The sequence below is a fragment of the Caloenas nicobarica genome, chromosome 11 (genome assembly GCF_036013445.1).
Source record: "Caloenas nicobarica isolate bCalNic1 chromosome 11, bCalNic1.hap1, whole genome shotgun sequence".
NCBI lineage: Eukaryota > Metazoa > Chordata > Aves > Columbiformes > Columbidae > Caloenas > Caloenas nicobarica.
Window position 1 is genome coordinate 21,302,956 of NC_088255.1, and position 21,071 is coordinate 21,324,026.

The window sequence follows — 21,071 nt, forward strand, 5'->3', positions numbered from 1 at the left end:
TGAGCCCGGCTGCAGTTAGGCCTGGCTTAGAGCATCCCAGCAAACCGCGTCTCTAGCACAGGGAACTCCACGACTCTCCGTGACTGAGGAGCAGCAGAACTTGGGGCAGTTCTGGATCTCCAGCTTCATCGCCGTATGCACCTCAAAGAAATTTGCTCTTAAATACGTGAGGGCTTCAGATGTTTAACGCGTTGCTCGTGCCAGGTCTTCACCAGACACAGGTGTGTGCAGCACTGACATCGGTAACTCAGCTTTTGAACGTTTAAATCCAGATCTATGAGGTCAGTTTGCAGCAGGTGCTAACAACATCATTTCTAATGGACTGTCACAACATTTCATGACAACAGCAGCATTTTAAGAGGAGGACACACTGAGAGACGTTAGAGAAAATGCAAGCTGAGAGTTCAGGATACAAACCAACCACCTATTTCTCATCTCGTCTTTATTTTTTTTTCTTTTTCCCCCATCTTCATAGCAACAGTGAGAAAAATTAAAGTGTTTGGAGCCAGAGAGGAATTTCTTAGTTCATAAGTAGGAACCAAAGCTTGTTGATTTTTATTATTATTTAGAGGCAAACTCTTCATTTTTCACAGTTAATTAAGCAATGCGGTTTTCTCGCAGGCCCTAGCACGGCAGCAAGTGCAAAAGGCAGCCAAGCCCATTCGCTGAAGACAAACTGCGACCACGTTATTGTAGAAGACGCACATTCAGAACCAGTTAGAACGAAATTCGTTGTTAGAATTAAAGAGATCACACAGATGTTAATGATTAGTTGATTGCTCAGCTCGCCAGTGTCAAGAGAATGGCGTATTAAATGAAGGGTTTGCTTCAGGTGAAAGAAATACCTGTGAGCATTTCACCATGCACGGTTTCATACAGAAATGGCACACACAGGTGAGAGGGACAAACATACATCGACTGAACGTAGTGCTTGTACCTGTCGCTACCACAATGGGCCGTAACACCAATACAGGAAAGCCAGGATTAGGCCGATGAATACGGCTGGGACGGGTTGTAATATGGAAGGCTAAAGAAGGGAAGGGATATTAAAAATCACTTTGTGCTATAAATGAATCAGGTAAAGATGATTTAGAGCGGGGGAAAATAAGTCAGTGAGTTTTGTTTTAATTGAAATGTATTAAAGACATCTAACACAATACAGCATTATCTAATCTGGTATACAAAGTTAGTACACCGTTCTACTCCAGTGAACAGGGTGTTTAACAATAAAGGGGAGTAAGCAGAAGATGTTCTAAGAAACCTCTTGTCACAACTTGGAATTTAGCACTTAAAAACAATACAAATGTTTAAACTGATTTGCCTGTATCTTACTTATAGTTGGTTTTAGGTTTTTTTAAGTGATAGGAAATCCCATCTGGATTTCTTAAGGCAGACAGACTCCCATCAGATATTGAATTTTTCAGCTACTCCTTTGTTCCTCGCTGGTTAGCCTTTCCCGTTTTCCATCACCAGCCTCCAGGAAAAACAATCTTTTTCCTCCATTAGTGAATCAATGTCTATGAATCTATGTCCACAGTGCTCCAGACACCTCCGTGAGATTGTACCGTGACCGTACAACCCACACCACATTACTAGAGAGCAGGGAAGTACGTTGCGATTAGAGATGCCACAAATCTCAGCATCTCTGGCAGGTCGGCAGCCTGGTGAGCAAACACGATTCTGGAAAAATCGATGGAACGCTGCAGCCGGGCCGAGCGGCTCGCTGGCAAGATCGCACGGTTCGTTTGGCTTATGGCCTCATTAGAACCACCTACAGATCTTCTCAGCTACATTCGACTAACTGTAAACTACTTCACATCCCGGACAGGCAGCCTCTATCCTTATTATAATAAATTAAAAGCAAAAATGGACCTAAATTCTTTTTAAGCCGTCCTGGGAAGACATCTGCTTTCTCTGTATCCTCGCTGGTAAATTCGTGCACACACAAAGACACACAGAGGTTAAGTTCAAACCATGCTAAATATTTTAAGACCTTTTTTTTTTGTGCTGAAGCTGCCTTGATTTTGTTCAAATAAATAAATTCTAAATTCATGTTTGAAGACTTTCTGAAACATTGTGATTCATAAATAAAATCTCATCCTGTTATGAATTTGTAGAAGTCACTTAATCACAGAACCTTCAATATGGTTCAAAACACAGGAATCTTAGAAGGTGTTCTGGTCTCTGCCATTCAATTCAAATGCGTTTTAATCAAGGCAAATATTTAATAGAAAAATTATGTGTAACTATGAAAGTCATTTTCATGCAGGATTATTTTTGTGTCATTGGTGCCACAAATCAGAGTGCCACCTTCCCCCAGAAAGCATATTGCTAGAAATAATCCAGCAGTGTTCAAAAAAGCGCCAGAAGTTGAAGTCAACCGGAGCAGCTAATGCTCCCAAACCATTCACATTGATAAATCTGTCATATAAAGCCCATCAGGAGATAATCAGTGACTATAAGCATGCAAGCACAAGTAGTAAACCACACTGCTAAGCATTTCAGAACACAACACTGCAACATTTTTAAAGTAAAACTTAAGTAAAAAACTTAATATTTAAATGATATCCCAGTGGAGTGCAGAAGCTTTGTCTTTTGTAGCATTTGTTAGTTCACCAAACAATTCTAAGGATTTTTTTTCTTTACATTTTTTTATTATTATTATTTTTAAAAAATGTATACACATTCATGGCTGTGGCATCTTGGCAAATGAAACAGACAATAAATATCCACCACATTAAATGAAATTGTCTTTAAATGATTAAATTTCCCCCCTCACAAACTTATCAATATATAACATATCTCCTTAGTGTCGAGGAGCATTTAATGAAGTGCTTCATCAAAAGTGAGCATCTTGTATCAGAATATGAAGATATGCAAACTCGGATACAGATGGGCCACAAAAAGGAACAAATCCCACAGCGGGAAGTCACTTTTGGTGGGACAGTGGCCTTGGAAATGACATAGCAGATAACGATTCCAGCATCAGGGGACAACGGTACTTGACAAATTTGACCTTGGAACTCAGCCCAGTGTCCATGATGCTTCAAATAATCCAAAGGATAGATACGTTTTGCATTACTGACTGCAAGTAGCTTGTCCTGCAAGTCCTTACATGGTTGGATGCTCCTCACCATCCCCTGACCTCCCAGTTCCAAGGGTCAGCAGTTCCTGGCAACTGCTGGGCTTCCTAATTCCATTTACATACCCACCTCAAATTCTTCCTAAAGTTTCCCTTACCTTGCAAGCTTTTCCCCTTTCATCATGTGCTCCAATTCCCTTCACAGTATTTCGTCCCTCTATTATCACCCTTTTTCCACTGATCTTTGTAATTCCAAGGTTAATGTTTTTAACAGAGCAGAAAAATCTCACATTCACAATTACTTATTCACTGTGATCTATTCTATTAGAATGGGGTTTTTCTGGCTCTTTTTGACTTCTGCCTACTTTAGTAACTCAATATTATCTGAGCATTGCCAAAGAATTCTAAGCATGAAGCAGGTTCCAAGAGAATTATAACATCATATTCCTGAAAATATGGCTGTACAAAGTGAAAAGGGCTTTGAATTCTTTATGTGTGACAGCTCTCCTATGTTAGAGGTTTACATTCAGTAATTGGCTGTGGCAAGAGTATTCACACAAACTTTGGGCATCTCGCAGCCGGCTGGTTTTAGAGGATGGGGCCCCATTAAACGTTCTTCAGAGTCAGAGGAAGTTTTCTGGAAGGTTATTACAGAGCATCCATTATCCTCCTGGTTTGTACTGTCCACTACAGGAGCCGCTCACCCTGCACTGATCAGAGCCAGGACAGGAGGACAAGAAACAGCCACCCCAGGGTGGTGAAGGATCCAAAACAAGGCTGTGACCACCTCTAACACGGCTGCTGCACCCTTAACGTTTGGGGATTTCAGAAGTCTCAGTATAAAATAGTTGCCCCTTGCTTTAAAAATCAATTCTAACGATACCATCTCTCAAATTAATTGCAAAAGAAAAGAATATTTTCATTAATAGGAAGGACAGTTCAACTGCACTGTTTAAAGCGTGAGCCGATCAGGGATAACCACTGCTAAGAAGTGGGAGCAGGAGTAAGGAGGAAACATTTGTTGTAATAAACACTAATAAAAGCATCTTGAAAAAGATTGCTTAATTCATTTGGATACGGGTTTCTCAGCTTTTACCCACGTATCATTCTCTGAAATTAAGAAGTTTTTCTAAGTTCTGGTTCACTGCTATTCGAGCCAGATGCTTCCAAGAGAGCAGATACCTAAGGCCATACACAACTGTAAATTTAACTTGCATGCATAATTGCAAGTGTAATGACCTGCAAATTTGCACAGGTAGTACCAGAATGGAATTTTGCATATAATATGGTTCCGAGCTGTTTTTTAATTTTTTAATTTTTTTTTTAAGTCCGTCCTTTTCTATTTGACACTTCCGTATTCCCTCAATCAACAGAACTGCCCATGTCACAACCGGACTTCCCCACATATTTTGTACAGACTTACATTGTTTCCTTTTTCTTGTAGCAGCTTCAGGTTTTCTTTGCATTGCTTGAGCTCTTCCGTGAGTGACTGGTTCTGTTGTTCGGCCAGCTCGTACTTGGCCTTCAGCTCCGAGAGCACCATCTGTGTCCGTTCATACTGCAAAGAGAGAACACTCTGGGAGCCCTGGACACCCAACACGGGCTCACGTGTGCTGATTCCCCTCCCGCCACCTGCCTCCAGTAACTCGCCCTGGGATCAATACACCCTCTTTTCATAAAAGCAGGGTAGAAAAATCTCAGTTTAGGTTTCCTTGTTTTCTAAATGAAGATTTTGTCCCTGACTTTGAAGGACTAAGATTACTAAAACCAAGGAAATATGAAGTCAATGCAAGGCCTTGATTCATCTCTCCTACCAAACAACTACTCATTATGATATTGGAAAGGGCTGTCAAAGCTATGAAGACTAAACAAGAAACAGGGGAACAAGGGGTCGCTTACATTTAAATAGTGCTCTAACATCTAGGCTGTAGATTAAATACCTACACTAATAAAACAGGTGCAAAAAATCAATATTCTGCGTGAAGTAAATCAAACCCTCTTCCCACACAGCAAACTCAAACATAAGAGTAAGAAAGGCATTAAATAAATATTACGCCTTATTACTATCACGCCATAATCCGCAGTGTGGTCAGGTACAAACACTACTGGGCGAACGTCCCTCAGTTCCTACAGCACTGGCAGCTGCACCTTTTCAAACTCCTGTTCAATTTTCTCTGTAGATCAGAAGCTTTCTAGCAGTCCTTGTGACAGGGATTAGTAGGACAGAACCAATGACGTTCAGTCCTGGCATTTACCACAAATTTAAAAGATTAAGCATCTTTACAAATACATCCGATTACAAAACCACAGACTAACAGGGCTGGGGTTTTCAAATTCTGAAAATTGTAAGGAATGTGACATGGGAGAGTTAATGACAACGCAAAGGACTGCAAGAGAAACTAAAAGCAGTGACGGGCGAAAACTTCACTCAAAATGCTCCTAAGAGAAAGCAAGTAAGTGCTGGAGGCCACGGCCTCTTCCACTGTGATCTTCAGAGGCCACGCAGATGAAATATGCTCAAAATGCTGGTTTGCCTTATGCACTTGCTAATCATCAGCAGCCCAGTGACCCAGTAAGATGAAAAGAGACCTCTGCGGCGAATGTGCGGTCCCACTGCCAAACAAAAGAGCTTAAAGCCAACTAGGAAAACCATACTGACAGAAGAATTAATTTTGACTCAGAACAGCTCATGAAACTCTATCCCACAATGTTCAGGAAGACTCTGAATACAGGTTTGCCTGTCTGGACAGCTTAAAATGAAATTCACTAAGGCAATGCACAAAACTAAACTTTAAGAAGTTCCCAAAACACACTCAAGTCATTTTATCTGAAATCTTCCTTCTGAGGTCTAACTTCAGTTTATATATAACTAAATACCATAAAAGTACTTGCAATAAAAGTATGAAAAGTTTTCGTTTCTAGAAATCTTAGTTTTTCCTTTTAGCTTAGAAGTCGAAGTCATTGGGCATTATATTCTCTCAAAACAGAAATAATATTTTGTGTTACCTCTTTCTGAACATCTTTTGCTTGACTCTCAGCTTCACTGAGTTGGCTTTTCAGACTGGCTGCATCCCGTTGATGTTTTTCTCTCAAAGATCCCATCTGATCTTCAAGTTCCTTTCGAGACATCTCAAGAACACTTATATCACTGGTTAGCGCTAAACTCTGCTTCTGAGAGCTGAAAAACAAAATCCAATTGATTCCACATGTTTTAAATTTAAAAAAAATAAGAGATTTTTTTAAAAGCACTTGGCATCCTCCAAAATTTCACACATTATTTTTGTTTAACACGGAATCATTTTCCAACCCTGAATACTGAGTAAATTTTAAGTTAGGAAATCTATGCAGTTTATTGTCTTTTAAGCAGAAGGATAAATGTTAAATCTAAATACTTCCCCAATGCATGTTGCCAAGTCCTTATAACGAAGCAGAAAGACAAGTCACATTACCTTATGACAATGTAACATCACCGGTAAGTAATACAGAAGCATTTACAAAATAGAGAAAAATAGTTTGGTACAACAATATGGCATGAAAGTGTGTTCTGCCCAATATTATGATATAAATAAAATTTCAACACATTTATTGAAACACCATAAGACATTTAGTACCACTTTTAGGATGAAAAAAACCAACAAAATCCTCTTCAGCTTACCTGGAAAGCTCCTTCTCTTGTCGCTGAAGTTCAGACGTAAGCGAAGTATTTTCCTTCCTTAGTGTCACACACTCAGCTTCTAGAGCACTCCACTCTGCCTTCAACTTCTCAAGTTCACCTGCAAGGAATAAAGTTTAATTCAATCGGGTAAAATTATTTCACAGCTGTTTCAAGTATCACCAGCTAATAAATGGAGGAAAAGCTGGTATCAGTCATAAATCTCAAATATATTTGATTATAATCATGTCATAGGAATTCTCTCACAAGCACCTATAAAACATTACAATGTCCTGAGGTTTGTGAGCCATTAAACAAGCTAATGCTTGCTTGCTTCCCCCCCCCCCCCCCCCTGTGAGCTTTTTCTAAGGCACAAAATAGAAAACAGTCTGATTACAGGTCTACTCGGGTATTTTAGAAACAGGAACAGAAAACTGTGCTTGAAGAAAATTATTTCCCAGACTTGAAAACAGCAAACAGCTCAAAACACTTGACACCACAGCTCTGCTACAAGGAACAGAATGTTCAAAGCAGTATCTAAAGGGTGAAAATGAGACCTTGAGACCTTTGAAATAAATCAGGCCCTCGTAAGAGAGAAATCAACATTACACAGTAATGCAACGACAGAGACTGAACTGGAAAAAGGCTTCTCTGACAACTTCGCAAAGATTAACCGATTCAGGATTTAAAGCACATTTGACGTATTCCAGTTTCTCTGTGGCACATATGAAGTTTCACCGTGAGCTTCTGAACTCCACAGGACCTGAGGCGGTGGCTCTCGAGCCGTCCCCATGAGATGCGGCTGCATTGCAGGTAAAGTGAGACGCAAACGAACGAGCCCAGAAGAAACCCTACACTGGCTCAGCACAACATATTATATACATTATATATCTCTCTACATCATGCATCCAGAATAAAGTTTTAATTTTAAATTTATTTTAACATTTTTGTGTTAAAAATGAGATGCATCAACTGTTTTATTAAGCCATAAAATACAGTTTTTTGTCTCAAGTGAAGCTATCCATTTACGGGCTTAAACTATACAGAAGTTATACAAGTCCTTTTGGAAATGTGGGGCAATATCAATCCTTTAAATAGTAATTTTTTTCCATCTTTTCTAAGTGGAATTATACTTGGTCTATTTTTAATATCAAAGGGTACCTCAGCTAAGAGGCAAAATTGACAATTACAATTTAATGTAATTTTAATTACAACTGAATTTTAATTTACAATTAAAAACAGCTTTTGTAACACTATAAGCCTTGATACACATATATAAACACACACACATATGTGTGTGTGTGTATATATAGATATACACACATAGCAAATGACTATGAAGAAACAAACAAATGCTAGTGATGTGAGTAAGTGACACCCATCAGATGGAGCAGGATGCTCCTGTGGCGCTGCTCTGGGACATCCCTTCACTCACGTACCTTTCAAACGAGCGGCCTCTTGCTTGTGCTGATCCTCGCACTGCTGGCACCTGGACTCGAAGCTGGCTTGCAGGCTGACGATTTCTTTTTCATAATCCGAGGCATCCTTCCGCCACCGCTCGAGTTCCGCTCGCACTGTCTGCAGCTCATCTTGCAACGTGGAAATGTCTGTGTCTCGTTCTGACGCTGCCTTTGCCGCTACTTGTTGCAGTGACAGAATCTCATTTTGAGCGCTGACGAGTTCGTTTCGAGTGCTTGAAATTTCACTCTCCTTTTCCTCACGAAGATTCTCAATATCTTCTTGTAACCTTCGCAACTGAGCTGGAAAGCATACAGTAATGTTAATATTTTTTAAAAATCTAAAAAACATAACTCTCTCAACTTGTTAATGTTTAATAGGACTAAAGAATCCAAATACGAAAGCATTTTTCAAAATGCAAGATTAATTTTTAATTGACAGGTACAGCTGCATCAGATAAACCGAACTATACATCGTCTTTTAGTGTTTGCGGTTTACTGTAAACGTGCAGCAGTCACATACGCGCCAGGTTATTTTACATTTCTGCATAAAGCAAACCTCATAAATTATTCCCATTCAAAACTGTTTTATTACTAAACATCTCTTCTCTGAGCTCAACTATTTTTCTTAAACGTGCACGCAGATAGAATGCAGTGCAAAGAGCTGAAAAAAGGTGCAGTACAGAGGAAAGGGAAGCACGAAAGAAAGAACAAAATCACAGTTAAAACCCTGACTGATGGAAGCAGAGTGCTTAATTTGCTCAGTGTTCTTTTTTTGCTTTTTAAAGAATATATATCAGAGTTCACATGTATTTCATTGATCTTTAACATGGGGAAAAGCAATCACTAAATTAATGAAGAACGGCTCTCAGAAGTTGAAAACCTGATATAAGATACTGTAGAGGGTCAGAATTACACACCTAAACTTCCACGTTTCAGAAGCAAAGGGCAAGAAAAGACAAAGGGGGAGGTAAAAAAGGCTGAGTAACCTTCATAGAGTAACCTTTTATATTTATTTGTGTTCTCTCAAGTCGTTACAGAAGATGACACGGAGAAAGCGAGCGAGTCCTGGCACAAACTGATAGAAAGGCTGCTCGAGAGCCTTGCGCTTTCCTGACAACTAAACTGGATGTTTTTCGGTAGCTGCATATACAGCAACATCGGCAGAACTCATATGCAGGTACCGTCTAGAAACTTTGCTGTTTGTTAATGTACAGGGAATAAAAATGCAACTTTTTTCCCTAAACAGGCTGCAGCAAGACATTGAGCTCATTAGATAAACTAAAGAACCTGTGAATTACCCAGTTCCACACTCTGGAGAAAAAAGACAGTGTGAGAAAAACCCCATAATTATATATTGTCATGCATAAGAGCTATTACAGACAACAGGAGATTTCACAGCACTTCTGCTTCTCTGTTCCATAACAAAAACGTTTGCAGCATGATGAATTTGTAAATAAATGTGAAACTTACTACCACCTCATTTATTTGGAAATCGCTTCTACAGGCTTACGCCGACAGAATAGCAAACCAAATAGCAGAGGAGAACAACCCAACAGAAATAAAACACACCACACGTTCACAAGACCCTTTCCGTGTATCCTGACATTAGAAGCCTTGAACCCATCAAACCAATCGGTTCAGAAACCAAATGTTTCTAAAACACCAAGAATTACGACTTGCTCTCACAGGAGGTGCCCACTAATGAGCGAAAGAGTGATTTTTTCAAACTTTATCTTCCAGATATTATCTTCTTTATCAGGCCAAGCTAAATCTCTGCTTTTCAGTAATGGCAGCATTTCAAAGAAATTTCATTTTTTCCTTTTGTCTGCATTGTTGATGAACAACTGCCCCGTAGGCGTTCAGGTGGGAAAACAAGCATGGTACGACTGAAAATCCAAACACATACAAGTGTTTCAAAAGTTCGGTGGTGTTGTAGAAATAACTTACACAGAAAAATTACTACCGAGAACATTGGAATGGTTTCTGAAGCATTCCAGCGCTGCAGAATTCAGGGCAATTAGAACTAAATACGAGATGTAATGGAAGTTTCATGTAAGCGATTACCTCATCTCAACTGAATGCTTCACTTTTTTTTTAAGAAAGAAATGACAAGTTACTTGGATTTCCTCTCTTTACCTATCTGTTCATCTAAAGAACTTCACACGTAGAGACAGGACCTCTGTTGTTTCTGTGGCACCTTCTCTGTGACAAACATACAAAGCCACATTGTGCTGGCTGGACCAAAACATTGATTCCACTAAAACACTTTCAGAAATGTTACTGCATGAAGCTGCCGAGATTATTTTATTCTCCTCTCCGGTTTGCAGGGGCGGCCAAGAGACAACCCGGACACCTTGACAACTCTTCCCAAGTTGTGGGATGTGTCGCCCCCTAAACGTTCGGGAAGCAGCGATATGACGAACAGCAGAACCTTTTGAACTATCACGGAGAGAGAACAGATTCCCTCTTCTGCATTTTCTATGTTATGATCAGAACTGTAGGAATGGACAGGAAACATTTCACAATAAAATTCAAAGATATGGTGAAAGAAATTAGATTTAACACACTAATTCAATTAACATTTTCCTTTATTAGTGCTAATGATGCCATCAAAACAGTCAAAGCTCTGTATTTTCCCTAACAGAGTGGGGTGAAAAAAAAAAAAATTCATACCTTGCAGAACATTTATTTGCTTGTTAGATTCTTCAACTTGCACTCGATAGGCTTTTCTCTCTTCTTCCAATAGCGCTATAAATGAAAGTGAAAATGTGCCCACAATTTTTTGTTAGTAAGAAGTATTTCAGCTGTGTCATTAATTTTAGTCACAACTTCCCCTTAACTGAGAAGATTAGACAATCATATTATTTCAGTAAGTTATCGAAGCTAGTAACTGTGTAAGTAGTTTAATAAGAAGTTAATATTAAGACATTCCATTATTGTGGTAGTATTACAATTAAATTGAAATTATTCTAATCTGTTGCCTGATCCAAAAACTCCATGTGTGCTAAATGCAAACTGGTGTGGGAGGAGAAAAAAAAAAAGCTGTAAATATAGCCCAATAAAGAACACTGAACAATCTGCAGCTAAACTGAACTATACTATTGCCTGTCAAAAACAACTCACAGTTTTGCTGAGGATAATGATACAGCCACATATCTGACAGGATGATCTAAAAAAGGAACTACTGAAGCCATTAAATTATCTGCGTCATCTGACTGAAATACAGATTAATCTGTAGATGAATATATTGTATAAGGATGAAATTTACGGAGTTCAAGTACATATTCAAAACTATGAAAATATATTGGTTATTTTGAACCAAAAAGTCAGAGCTCAACTGGACTGTATATAGAATTTACAAAAAAAAAAAGCAAGCAAAAGTTTCTGACATTCCGTGCAGATGTGAGTGCTATGAAATGTATCTAACAGACAGTCAGCAAAACTGGCCCCCCTTTCAAGGCTACCTGATAAACACAGAGTAAGTGGACACCCTAGGGAAGCAGGATGGTGCGGGTCTCACCTTGCAGCTCAGAGCATTTCTGTTTACTGGTCCTCGCCAGCTCTTGGGCGGCAACCAGCTCCTTGTGCAGCTGCTGCATTTCTTGCTTTGCCTCAGCCTCTGATTGTGCACCCTGCAAGTCATCTGATAAAAGAACATTCGCTTGAAAATATACGTTTGTGCAACAGTTAATTTGCACTGCCATGGGGTGGCTTGCTACTTTTTATTCAAGTCATCTGAAGTTAGTTAAACTCAAAATGGGATTAGGTGAATATTAGCAAAAATATTAATATACTTTTAAAAGGAGGAAAACATATGCAAACTTTAAAGCATTCCCTATATATAACATGCAGTATAAACCAAATAATAACAAACAAGAACTGGAGAGTTTTAAAAGCACTGTATGGATTGGCAAGGGTTCCTGGATGGACAAAACTGAAGGAACAAGCACAAACCCCTCCCGGCTGTGGTCACAACCCGTCTGCTTGGGAGGAAGCGACTCGAAGCCTCTCCCCACACGCTTACCAGCACTGAGCACGTCCTTAACACAGCACGTACCCGTGCGTGTTATTTAAACACTAAAGAAAAACATTCACTCTTCTTCACAGGTTTTCTAGGAGCTAAAGTGCATATTAAATATATCTCGGGTTTATAAGAGGACTTGTAATTGCAGACAAATTAGGTACTTCTAGAGCTGAAGTTTGGAGGGAATTTAAAAGAGGAAAAATAAGTATTTGTAACTGCTTAGAATAAAAACCCCAAAAGATAAGTTACCTTGATAACTTATCTTACTCTGGACCTTCCAATAATGGGAAAAAAAGAAGTACAAGCTATAGTTTAGTTTGTCATTATACTTTTGACATTCATATTTAACTGTACATGTCACCAATAAAGTTACTATGATTTTTTTTTTCTGTCTTTGTCATGAAAATAATTGTTTATCAAGTCACGCTGAAGCATTCATACTGTATCCCCCTGAGAAAAGAGGCTGGTTTTTTTCCTGTTCTCCCAGTAATGAACTGGTGGGATCACGCAGAGCTGAAGGCACATGTGGGCTTTTAGAATTACTCAGAACAAAATTATGAGAGCAGAAAGAACAAAGGAGACTACATACTTCATCCAAATACTTTCTTTTACAGATTAGTGGAGTTTCAAATCCAAGTTGCACTTTACTGAACGTGTTTTGTTCTCGGCTTCTCATGGATAAAGACTTGGGGCAATTAAGACTTTCAACCCTCCTTAATGAGACTGTTCAGCAGAAATGGATGGGGGGGGAGTTGACAAACGCTGCTCAAATCACGTCTGAGAAAACAGCAGTGTCCCAAATCCAACCAGAACCCCAAACGAACTCTCTGGAGGGCAGCGTTTCGAAAACACACACCATAAGAGATAACGCTGCTTCAAAGGGACGAGGAGCTGCACGGACGGGACAATGTCAGCAGTTCAGCAAAAGCACAATCTCTGTCAAGGGAAAAACTCTTTCCTACTCTAGCGCGAGAGGGGAATGCCCTGTGCTTGAAATGCTTCTAAATCAAAAGCTGAGAAATACAAGCACAAGAAAATAACAGCTTTTCAGTCTCACCCAAACTGAAAATTCCTTTAATGTCTTTTAGTTCAAAGCAAACATCATTTTTGTGCTAACCGTAGTTTTGAAAAAATCCCTTAGTAAATAGGATTGCTCTAATTAAAAATAATAAAACTACTGAATATCATCAGGCTTGGCATTAGTTCTGTCAAGAAACGAACATCACAAAAACCTGGTTTGAGAACCAATGTAAAAAGCTGCAATCAAAAAAAGTATTTGAGCGATTTCCAGAACTATTGAGCACTGGACTAACTGTTCTTGCAGAAGTCTAAGGAATTCTGTCATTAATTACAACAAGGTGCCAAAAAAAAAAGTCAAATATGACTATTTGAAAACCCTCATTCATTTATTCAAATAATTCCCAAAAGACACGAAAATTTCTTCTCCTTCAATCTGGCCCAAGCAAAGGCATCTAACCCACGAGGGCGGTTCTGGGGAAAAATGACCATTTCCACAACATCAAAGAATATGATGGTGCGCAAAGGAATATTTTGCGATTTTAGGATCTATAAAGTAAAATCTCAATAAAACCAAAAGAAAAACAAAGCTCAGATTAAATAGTTACAAACATGAAGATATTGACAGAGCTCTGCTTGTATGTTTGCCTTTACACTTGTGTTTCAATAACAGATGATACAGAAGATGTGGTCTGAGCGGATCCCTCGTCCGCCGCTGCCTGGCCCCGGGAAGCAGTTTCCGAGCAGAATGGTATTTCTCCACATCTCGCAGGACTTCACTTTCCGAATTTTGCAGGATTTCTCAGGTTATTCAGACTATTGTATTGTAATTAACTATTTTCAGAGTATTCAGGTGAAGTCAGAAAATTAAAACCCTGAGTTTTCTTCCGCTTCATAAGATCCATGTAAACTGTATCATATTTAAAATATTTAGCTATTGCAACATAAAACAAAGGTTCCTGAATTTTCTGAATCAATAGACAACCACTGATTTTCAAAATTTCTTATGTAAAACTACCACTATTCAGCAAACCTTCAACAGAAAATACTTTTTATTAAGATCGGTCTTGTAGTTACTATGAAAATACAACAAAGTTGTTAAGAACAAGATCATTAACCTTCCAATGACGTTTATTGCTTCCGTTTAACATTTACCTGTTTTTAACTTTGCAATAAGAAACCACAAACAGCCTGTCTAAATAGAAGTGTCCAGGGAACGTTTATTAATGGCTAATAAAGTCATTTATCTCATGGGGAGGAGAAAAAAAAATAAAAATAAGGCTGTTCTATTAATCTGTGACAGCTTTTCCCTTGTCCCTCTTCACCAGACTCCAATTTGTACAAACTTGAAACAAATCCCGAATGCACTCAGAGTTTATTGATGGAGAATGTACTTGGAGGGAACTACAGCAATTAAACGTCCCATCATTTTCTTGTTCCATTAATTTGTTTTCCAAATTTCAACAGTTCAACAAGGAATGCTGCCTTTTCCAGCAGCCGTTTCCACATTCCAAACAGCTGCCAGATCAGAAATGTTCTCACTCTTCCTTAATTACACGACTGCATAACAAATCCACTTCAAAGTCTTTCTGTGGCAAATAAGATCCTTTTTAGGGCAAACTCAGGCATATGAAGAGCTCTCTGACAAAACCTAAAACTAAACTGCGGGTTTACAGGCTCTTCATTAAAACTACAAGGGCAAATGATTCATTGTACAGATATTTAATGATTTCATGAGAGCAAAATAGGAATGCCCATAAATAGCCTCAGGAGTTATTTTAGTTAATTACAATACGAAATTCAATAGGAAAGCCGTCTATGCAGATAGTTATTTTTTCTACTTATTCACTTAAAAGTTCAGGAACAGTTACGGAATCATTATTGATATTTAAATATTTAAACTCTTCCGTACTACCATGGTTAAAACATTTTAATTTCAGCATTCTACTTCAATGCAAGTTTGATAAAAAACAGGCAGACAAAAAGATATATATACCGATTACGCACCTAAAGTTACAAAAATACATTTGTTTACCTTTTAGAAGAGCTACTTTAGCAATAGGTTCATTTAGATCTTGGTCGTCCATTTGGGCATCTAGTAAAAAAACAAACAAGCCCCCACGTTTCAGAGAGCAGGCAGAGTTTTCATGTACACGTTCTTTCAGCAAAGAGCAGCTCTTGTGCTCTTCTCACTTTACAACCGTTAATTACGAAGTCACAAAATAAACAATACTGCTCTAAGCTTGTATCTGGCTCTGCATAACACACACCTTCTCCACTCTTTTAGAAACTGCTCGTGATTAAATTATTTAATTGAAACTAATTAGACGTCACAGAAAACTCAGTTAAACGCCTACCTGTAGTGTCGTCGCTGCTTTTTTCCTTGCTTGGACTAAGAGTGTCTGACAAATCAGATTCTTTGACTCTTGCTTGATTCTCTGTAACAGGCAAGGAAAATCAACTGCTATCAGTAAATGCTTTATTCAGTCTCTTAATCATAATTTCTTTCATATCTCTATTTATTTAACTACTGCTAAATGTCAACTGGAAAAAAACTCGGTTGAAGAAACACTTAAAAACCTGGTGGCTGCTTTCTTCTTTGTACGTCTGGGCTAAAATGGATTCAGCATCCCTGAGGTCATTAGTGTAGCCCAGCATCTAACAGGGGCTGCAAGTGTCTCGGGCACAGCCTGATCTCTGTTACCGCTGTATTCCTGCCAGTCGGAGCTCTGGGCAAAAGCTGATTCACCCACGGAACAAATAAGAAAAGAAACCTAGAACAACGCAGATACTGTAACAAGGGAGAAAGAGACTGCTGTTAAGAATAAAACTGTGCTTCTGTATTTTGGACAAATAAAATAATAGCAACGAGTTGTGTATATACCATACTGTCAAACAAAGTGTGGTACAAACCAGTGAAGAATTACAGCAATATAAGTAAATACACTAATTTCTAGAAAGAATTTTCAGTTCAAATTGTATTAAGAGAAGGCAGCCTATGTCCCTTCAAAAAAAAAAAAACCCACAAAACAAACAACAAGCCACCCATGAAATATCTGTTCATACACAACCCCACACGTTATTACATCAGCTTAGTGAAGCCACACACAGCTGTTGGTCTGTTTGACCAATTCGAGATTTTTTAATGGGGAGCAGCATTTTCACCAGGTGAGGGGACTGAACTACACCAGCGCATCCTTTTCCCACCCAGCAGCAGCCCTGACTCAGTCTAAACACTTTGTGAGGCTCTAATTTTTTTTTTTTTTTTTTTAATAACCATTCCAGTTGATTTCTGATGGGTCCATTAAAGAAAGGCAAAGCCCATCAGTTTGTCAGCGAGGAACCGCATGATCAATGTGCAGTGAGGTTCTACATGATGAAGTCTGTCCTGGCTGCCCGTGCATCATTACAACATCCCCAGTACACAGACTTTACTTCCATCATATATGCAGAAAGGCACGGGGAACACAAGAAATTTCTTCACATATAGACACTGCAGATGCAACAATAAAGTATCAGGACAAGGGAAGATGCATAGCAATAAGTGTGTTATACAAATAGGGTTAGTATACAAAAATATGTAAAAACAAAAGCCTGTGTGCACTGTTTTTTCAAGTAAAAAGATAACAAACAGAACTAAACATCCCCAAAATAAAAGAAGTGGAAACCCAAGACAGGTTGTGCACTTACACTGGTAAATCAGCAAGTTGACAAAACACAGACGGGTTAATAAAAAAAACTAAGAAATGTTTTCTTCCTCTAACATGAAAAGCTTTCTGTTTCTCTGTGCCAGAATAACATCCGCTGGTTCATGAACGTGAAGGCAAGTACAAACAGCGCAGCTGAGCGGGAGCCAGACTCTTCCCATGTAACGTAACTGGGAGCACCGGAGAGGGAGCGGGGGGATCACCCCAACGCCCGAACCGCATTAGGGGTTCCGACCTGGCAGCTGCTCCAGACCCCATCGGACCGCAGCAGACTTCAAAGCTCATAATGACTGGAGCAGTTAAAACCTGAGGTTTGGGGGTGGTTCTTGGCTAAAAGTAAAAGGGTATTTCCCTATTTTTAGGATAAGGTTTTTACCTAATACCTAAAGATGTTACAATACAAAACGTTATACATGCAGCGTATAGATTCAAGCTCACAAGACTGCCATTAAAGCTGTAATAATTACTAAACCAAGGAATACATTCTTTTCGAAGTATTAAGAAAAGTACATCCTAAAAGCCTCACCCATGTCATTTATGTGAGTGGCCAATCCAGACGTGCTAAGCTGAGCAAAACCCGTATCCAACCAACTTTACCATATCTGGTCACTCATGGAAACGCAGCTTTCTCGCTCGGTGAGAAACGGGAGGAACGGTGCAAGTTCCAACCGCTGGATTAATTCTCTGTCTCCACCTCCCTCCCGTTCTCCTCCTCCCACCCACTCCTGGGTCCCCCAGCTCCTTCCTCCCCCGAAACAACAAGATGAGGCACCAGTTAAAGATGCACCAGTTGCTACAACTGAAGCAGCACAAGTCAAAAAGAGGAATGGTTTAGAAACCTGCTTCCTATTCTGGAACCAGAGCCACAAGCACAGAACTCCTTCCCGTACTATATTATTTCACAGCAGTTGTCCCTATTTCCCATAATGAAACTGAGCTGAATAAATATAGCCAAAATGATGAAGTATATTAAAATGTGTTGACATCATACTTACTTGATGAGTTATAATATATTAACAAACACTAAAAATAGCTCGCTGCTTGGCAGGATGACTGGCATAGGAGGGTTACGTTACAGTTATTGTATGCATTCTTCTGCCAAATATGGCAAGCTTTCTATAGCTTACTCACATACAGAAACAAATTAAAGGTGCAATTTCACAGATTAAGGTAAGAAAAGATAACAGGAAAACTCTCTAAAAGACCAACTTTTAACAAGCTAACATTTATCCAGTACAATAACACTTTGCAGAAGGAAAATAAATGAGTTATTACATCTAGACATTAATAAAAAGCTACAAAAGTGGAGTCAGCCTCACAGTCCAAACAATCTTACATTATTAGACACATGGGAAATACCGATCTACACACTTTGTAGTGTTCCTGCTCTGCACTGCAAGATAAGGACGACTGTTCCTTGACAAGATAAACCTTTTCTAATTAGCGCCTTGTACTTTACTTGTTTTATATAGAAGAGAAAAGGAGATGCACATTCATGTATTACTTGGAAAAGGTACATTTAGAAGGTTCATAGTTATCCTTAAGTTATGAGAGTGTAAGTTAAAAAAAAAGTCAAATTAAAAAACACTTCTTCTTAAAACTTAAAATGAGACCAAACATTATTTCTACTTAGTTCTATAATAAAACCAAAAACTTGCTTGAAATTTATACAGGCATTAAAGATTTAAATCAACCACAGAAAAATATTGTATTTTGACTTTTTTTAAAAATGCACATTCAGGTAAGAACTCAGTGATTACTGAGACCAGCATTTCATGCACTCAGTCTTTTAGATCTTTTTACTCTCCAGTAGTATTTGGAGCAGAGTTCAGTAAACAATATACCTTCTCTTCATTAATTTTTTTTTCCTTAAGTCAGTATTCAACAAAACTCAAACTGCTTCTTTAAGACAGAACATGCACTGAAGTGACATTAAAAACATGCTCGAAAAACAGTTAAATAATGCAGAAATCTAACCTTTCAAAAGCTTTGTTTCTTCCACTTTGGTTAGATGTCCTTCATCTATGATCTTGTCTGCCAAACAAAATAAGTGTTACTTTCCCAGCTCAAATTAAGCAAGCTTTTCCCTGCACACTACGTAGCCTACATTCCATGACCAAATTAAAAGCTGATAATATTACTTCCTACTCAGGCTTGAACAAAAACTTTATTCTGGCGTGGAATAACGAAACAGTGCACAAGAGCCCAGTGGAACTTTGTGATAAAGGGCATAATTATTTCTTCTGCAATTTATTAGCTTACATTATTCACGCTTCAGTTCAGTAATGAGAAGTTCGGAAGATTAATTTTTATGAACTTTTTAAAAAAATTAACTGGGAGCAGTAAATATTTAATACTTTTCTCAAGTTGTAGTTATCAAAAACGGAATTTTAAGAGCTGCTTGCCTGCAATAGATATTCACCAGACACAGCAGGAATCTAGAAATACGCCCCAGAGCCTACGAGAGGCACACGGAAATACCCTTTCTTAGCTTAAAACATTCAGAGAGCTGCACAAACTTCCCAAAAGTTGCACATGCATGACATTCACAAAAATTGAGTTTACACATAGTATTGACAGGCAAGTCTATTCACTTATATCAGGTGCATAAAAACCCCAAACACTGAATTGGAGCCTCGACTGCCAACTGCATCCTAACCCGGGTAGGACATGGGGGCAACAGTAACACCAAGGGCAGAACGGGTTCAGATTAATGAAAGACACTAAAAGAACTACCAAAGTGGTAATCAGTTTCCTTTTCCAAGCAGATTTCATTATTTCAAATTCCTTAACAACTGTGTGAAATGATCGAGGGTCACATATCTTACAGATCACATCATCAATTTCTATGCAGCAGGCATTGCGGTTCAGATAATTTTTGAAAGTTGTTAACGCCCCCCAAAACAGCGCATACAGGAGCGTTCAGATTAACGAAGCTGGATGACAGCAAAACCTTTCTGAATTTTTAATTTTTTAAAAAAGTGAGCTTTATTCAGCATTTCCAGCTTCAGGGAGCTCCGAACACTACCAAGTCTCTGTTCTCCTCCGCTGACCTGTTGCTGTAACCACAGTCTAAGGACGGAGGCAGGACAATATTTGCACAGAGATCTATTTTTTAACTGTAGATAGCAGACAAGCTTTCAGACCAAAAAACCCTGAGGTCTGAAGGGTTTGCATGGCCAAAACCTTGTCCTGTCCAGTCTAAGAGAGATATTCCCTCCATCAACTTTTATCTACAAATATCGTCCTGCATTCGCATAACGTTTTACAATCAGTGCTTCAGAAATGCACTGAACGGCAGACTGGATTTTCAGGGTTGGCTCCAGGTCTCAAGCAACTGTAGGAGATCACTCAGCAGCCCAGTTCAGAACCGTCTCGCGTTCCCCAGCGCTGGAGCGAGTCCCCGGGGACGGCACCAGGGGCATCGAGTTCCCGCGGCCACGAGGGACGAGGCATCGAGTGATATCCTGAGCTCTCTGCCATGAAATAACTACCTTTCTAAAAATCTAAACAGAAGTGTTCAGATGTGATTATTCCAGGACACAGCTGAGGAATCCTGCCCAGATGCCTGAAAAAAATCAGCTGAATGCAAAACCCATACACGCAAAGACGCTATCAGCTGCTGGATCTGAAGGGGTAACACCTCATCTGTGCCAGACTGTTGGTTTAAAATAGGCTTCTATAATCAGCATACAGAAGAAAACTCAGCATCATGAATTGATGGAGTTTTAGTAATTCGGTAACTGTTAAAACCAGAATAATTGCAGTACAAACCAAAGAAACTTGTCGTCTCGACCCAGATGTTTTCCCACACTGAAACCTTTGCAGCAGCTCTTCACGCTTCTAAGAATTCTCAATTCCTATGACTAGAAAAATCTGCAGACTTTTTTTTTTCCCCCCAGGTGGTTTACTGTTTTCTAATGTTCATCATGACTTCCAACATTTCTATAGAAGTTTTCTTCTTGCTGCTCTTTCTTCAGCAAAGAAGTTGAGCAGGAACACTCGTCCCCTTGCCCAGCGGGACCCAGAGCTGGCACAGCCACTATTTGTCACTCCTGATTTACGCAAATATTCTCTGTTTTAAGAATGCTGACATTAGTGCATTTCAAAGCCAAGAAAAATCAGTGTA

General features: G+C 39.1%; 1 protein-coding gene across 20 annotated transcripts in view; it reads right to left on the reverse strand.

Annotated features, from left to right (window-relative positions):
* SLMAP (sarcolemma associated protein) overlaps positions 1–21,071 on the reverse strand; it is an 86,180-nt gene that overhangs the window by 18,202 nt on the left and 46,907 nt on the right. For 6 of the 20 annotated variants that reach the window (XM_065642584.1, XM_065642583.1, XM_065642596.1 and 3 more), the window contains 10 exons: positions 18,920–18,976; positions 15,593–15,673; positions 15,271–15,330; positions 11,715–11,837; positions 10,868–10,942; positions 8,174–8,494; positions 6,738–6,855; positions 6,089–6,260; positions 4,506–4,640; positions 938–1,027 (listed from right to left, as the gene is read on the reverse strand). In XM_065642584.1, the coding sequence (XP_065498656.1) occupies positions 944–1,027; positions 4,506–4,640; positions 6,089–6,260; positions 6,738–6,855; positions 8,174–8,494; positions 10,868–10,942; positions 11,715–11,837; positions 15,271–15,330; positions 15,593–15,673; positions 18,920–18,976 (1,226 nt within the window). In that variant the 3' untranslated portion in view covers positions 938–943. Of the gene's footprint in view, positions 1–937; positions 1,028–4,505; positions 4,641–6,088; positions 6,261–6,737; positions 6,856–8,173; positions 8,495–10,867; positions 10,943–11,714; positions 11,838–15,270; positions 15,331–15,592; positions 15,674–17,468; positions 17,657–18,919; positions 18,977–21,071 lie in introns of those variants that run through there. The other 14 variants (XM_065642582.1, XM_065642594.1, XM_065642590.1 and 11 more) reach the window with 5 other exon arrangements.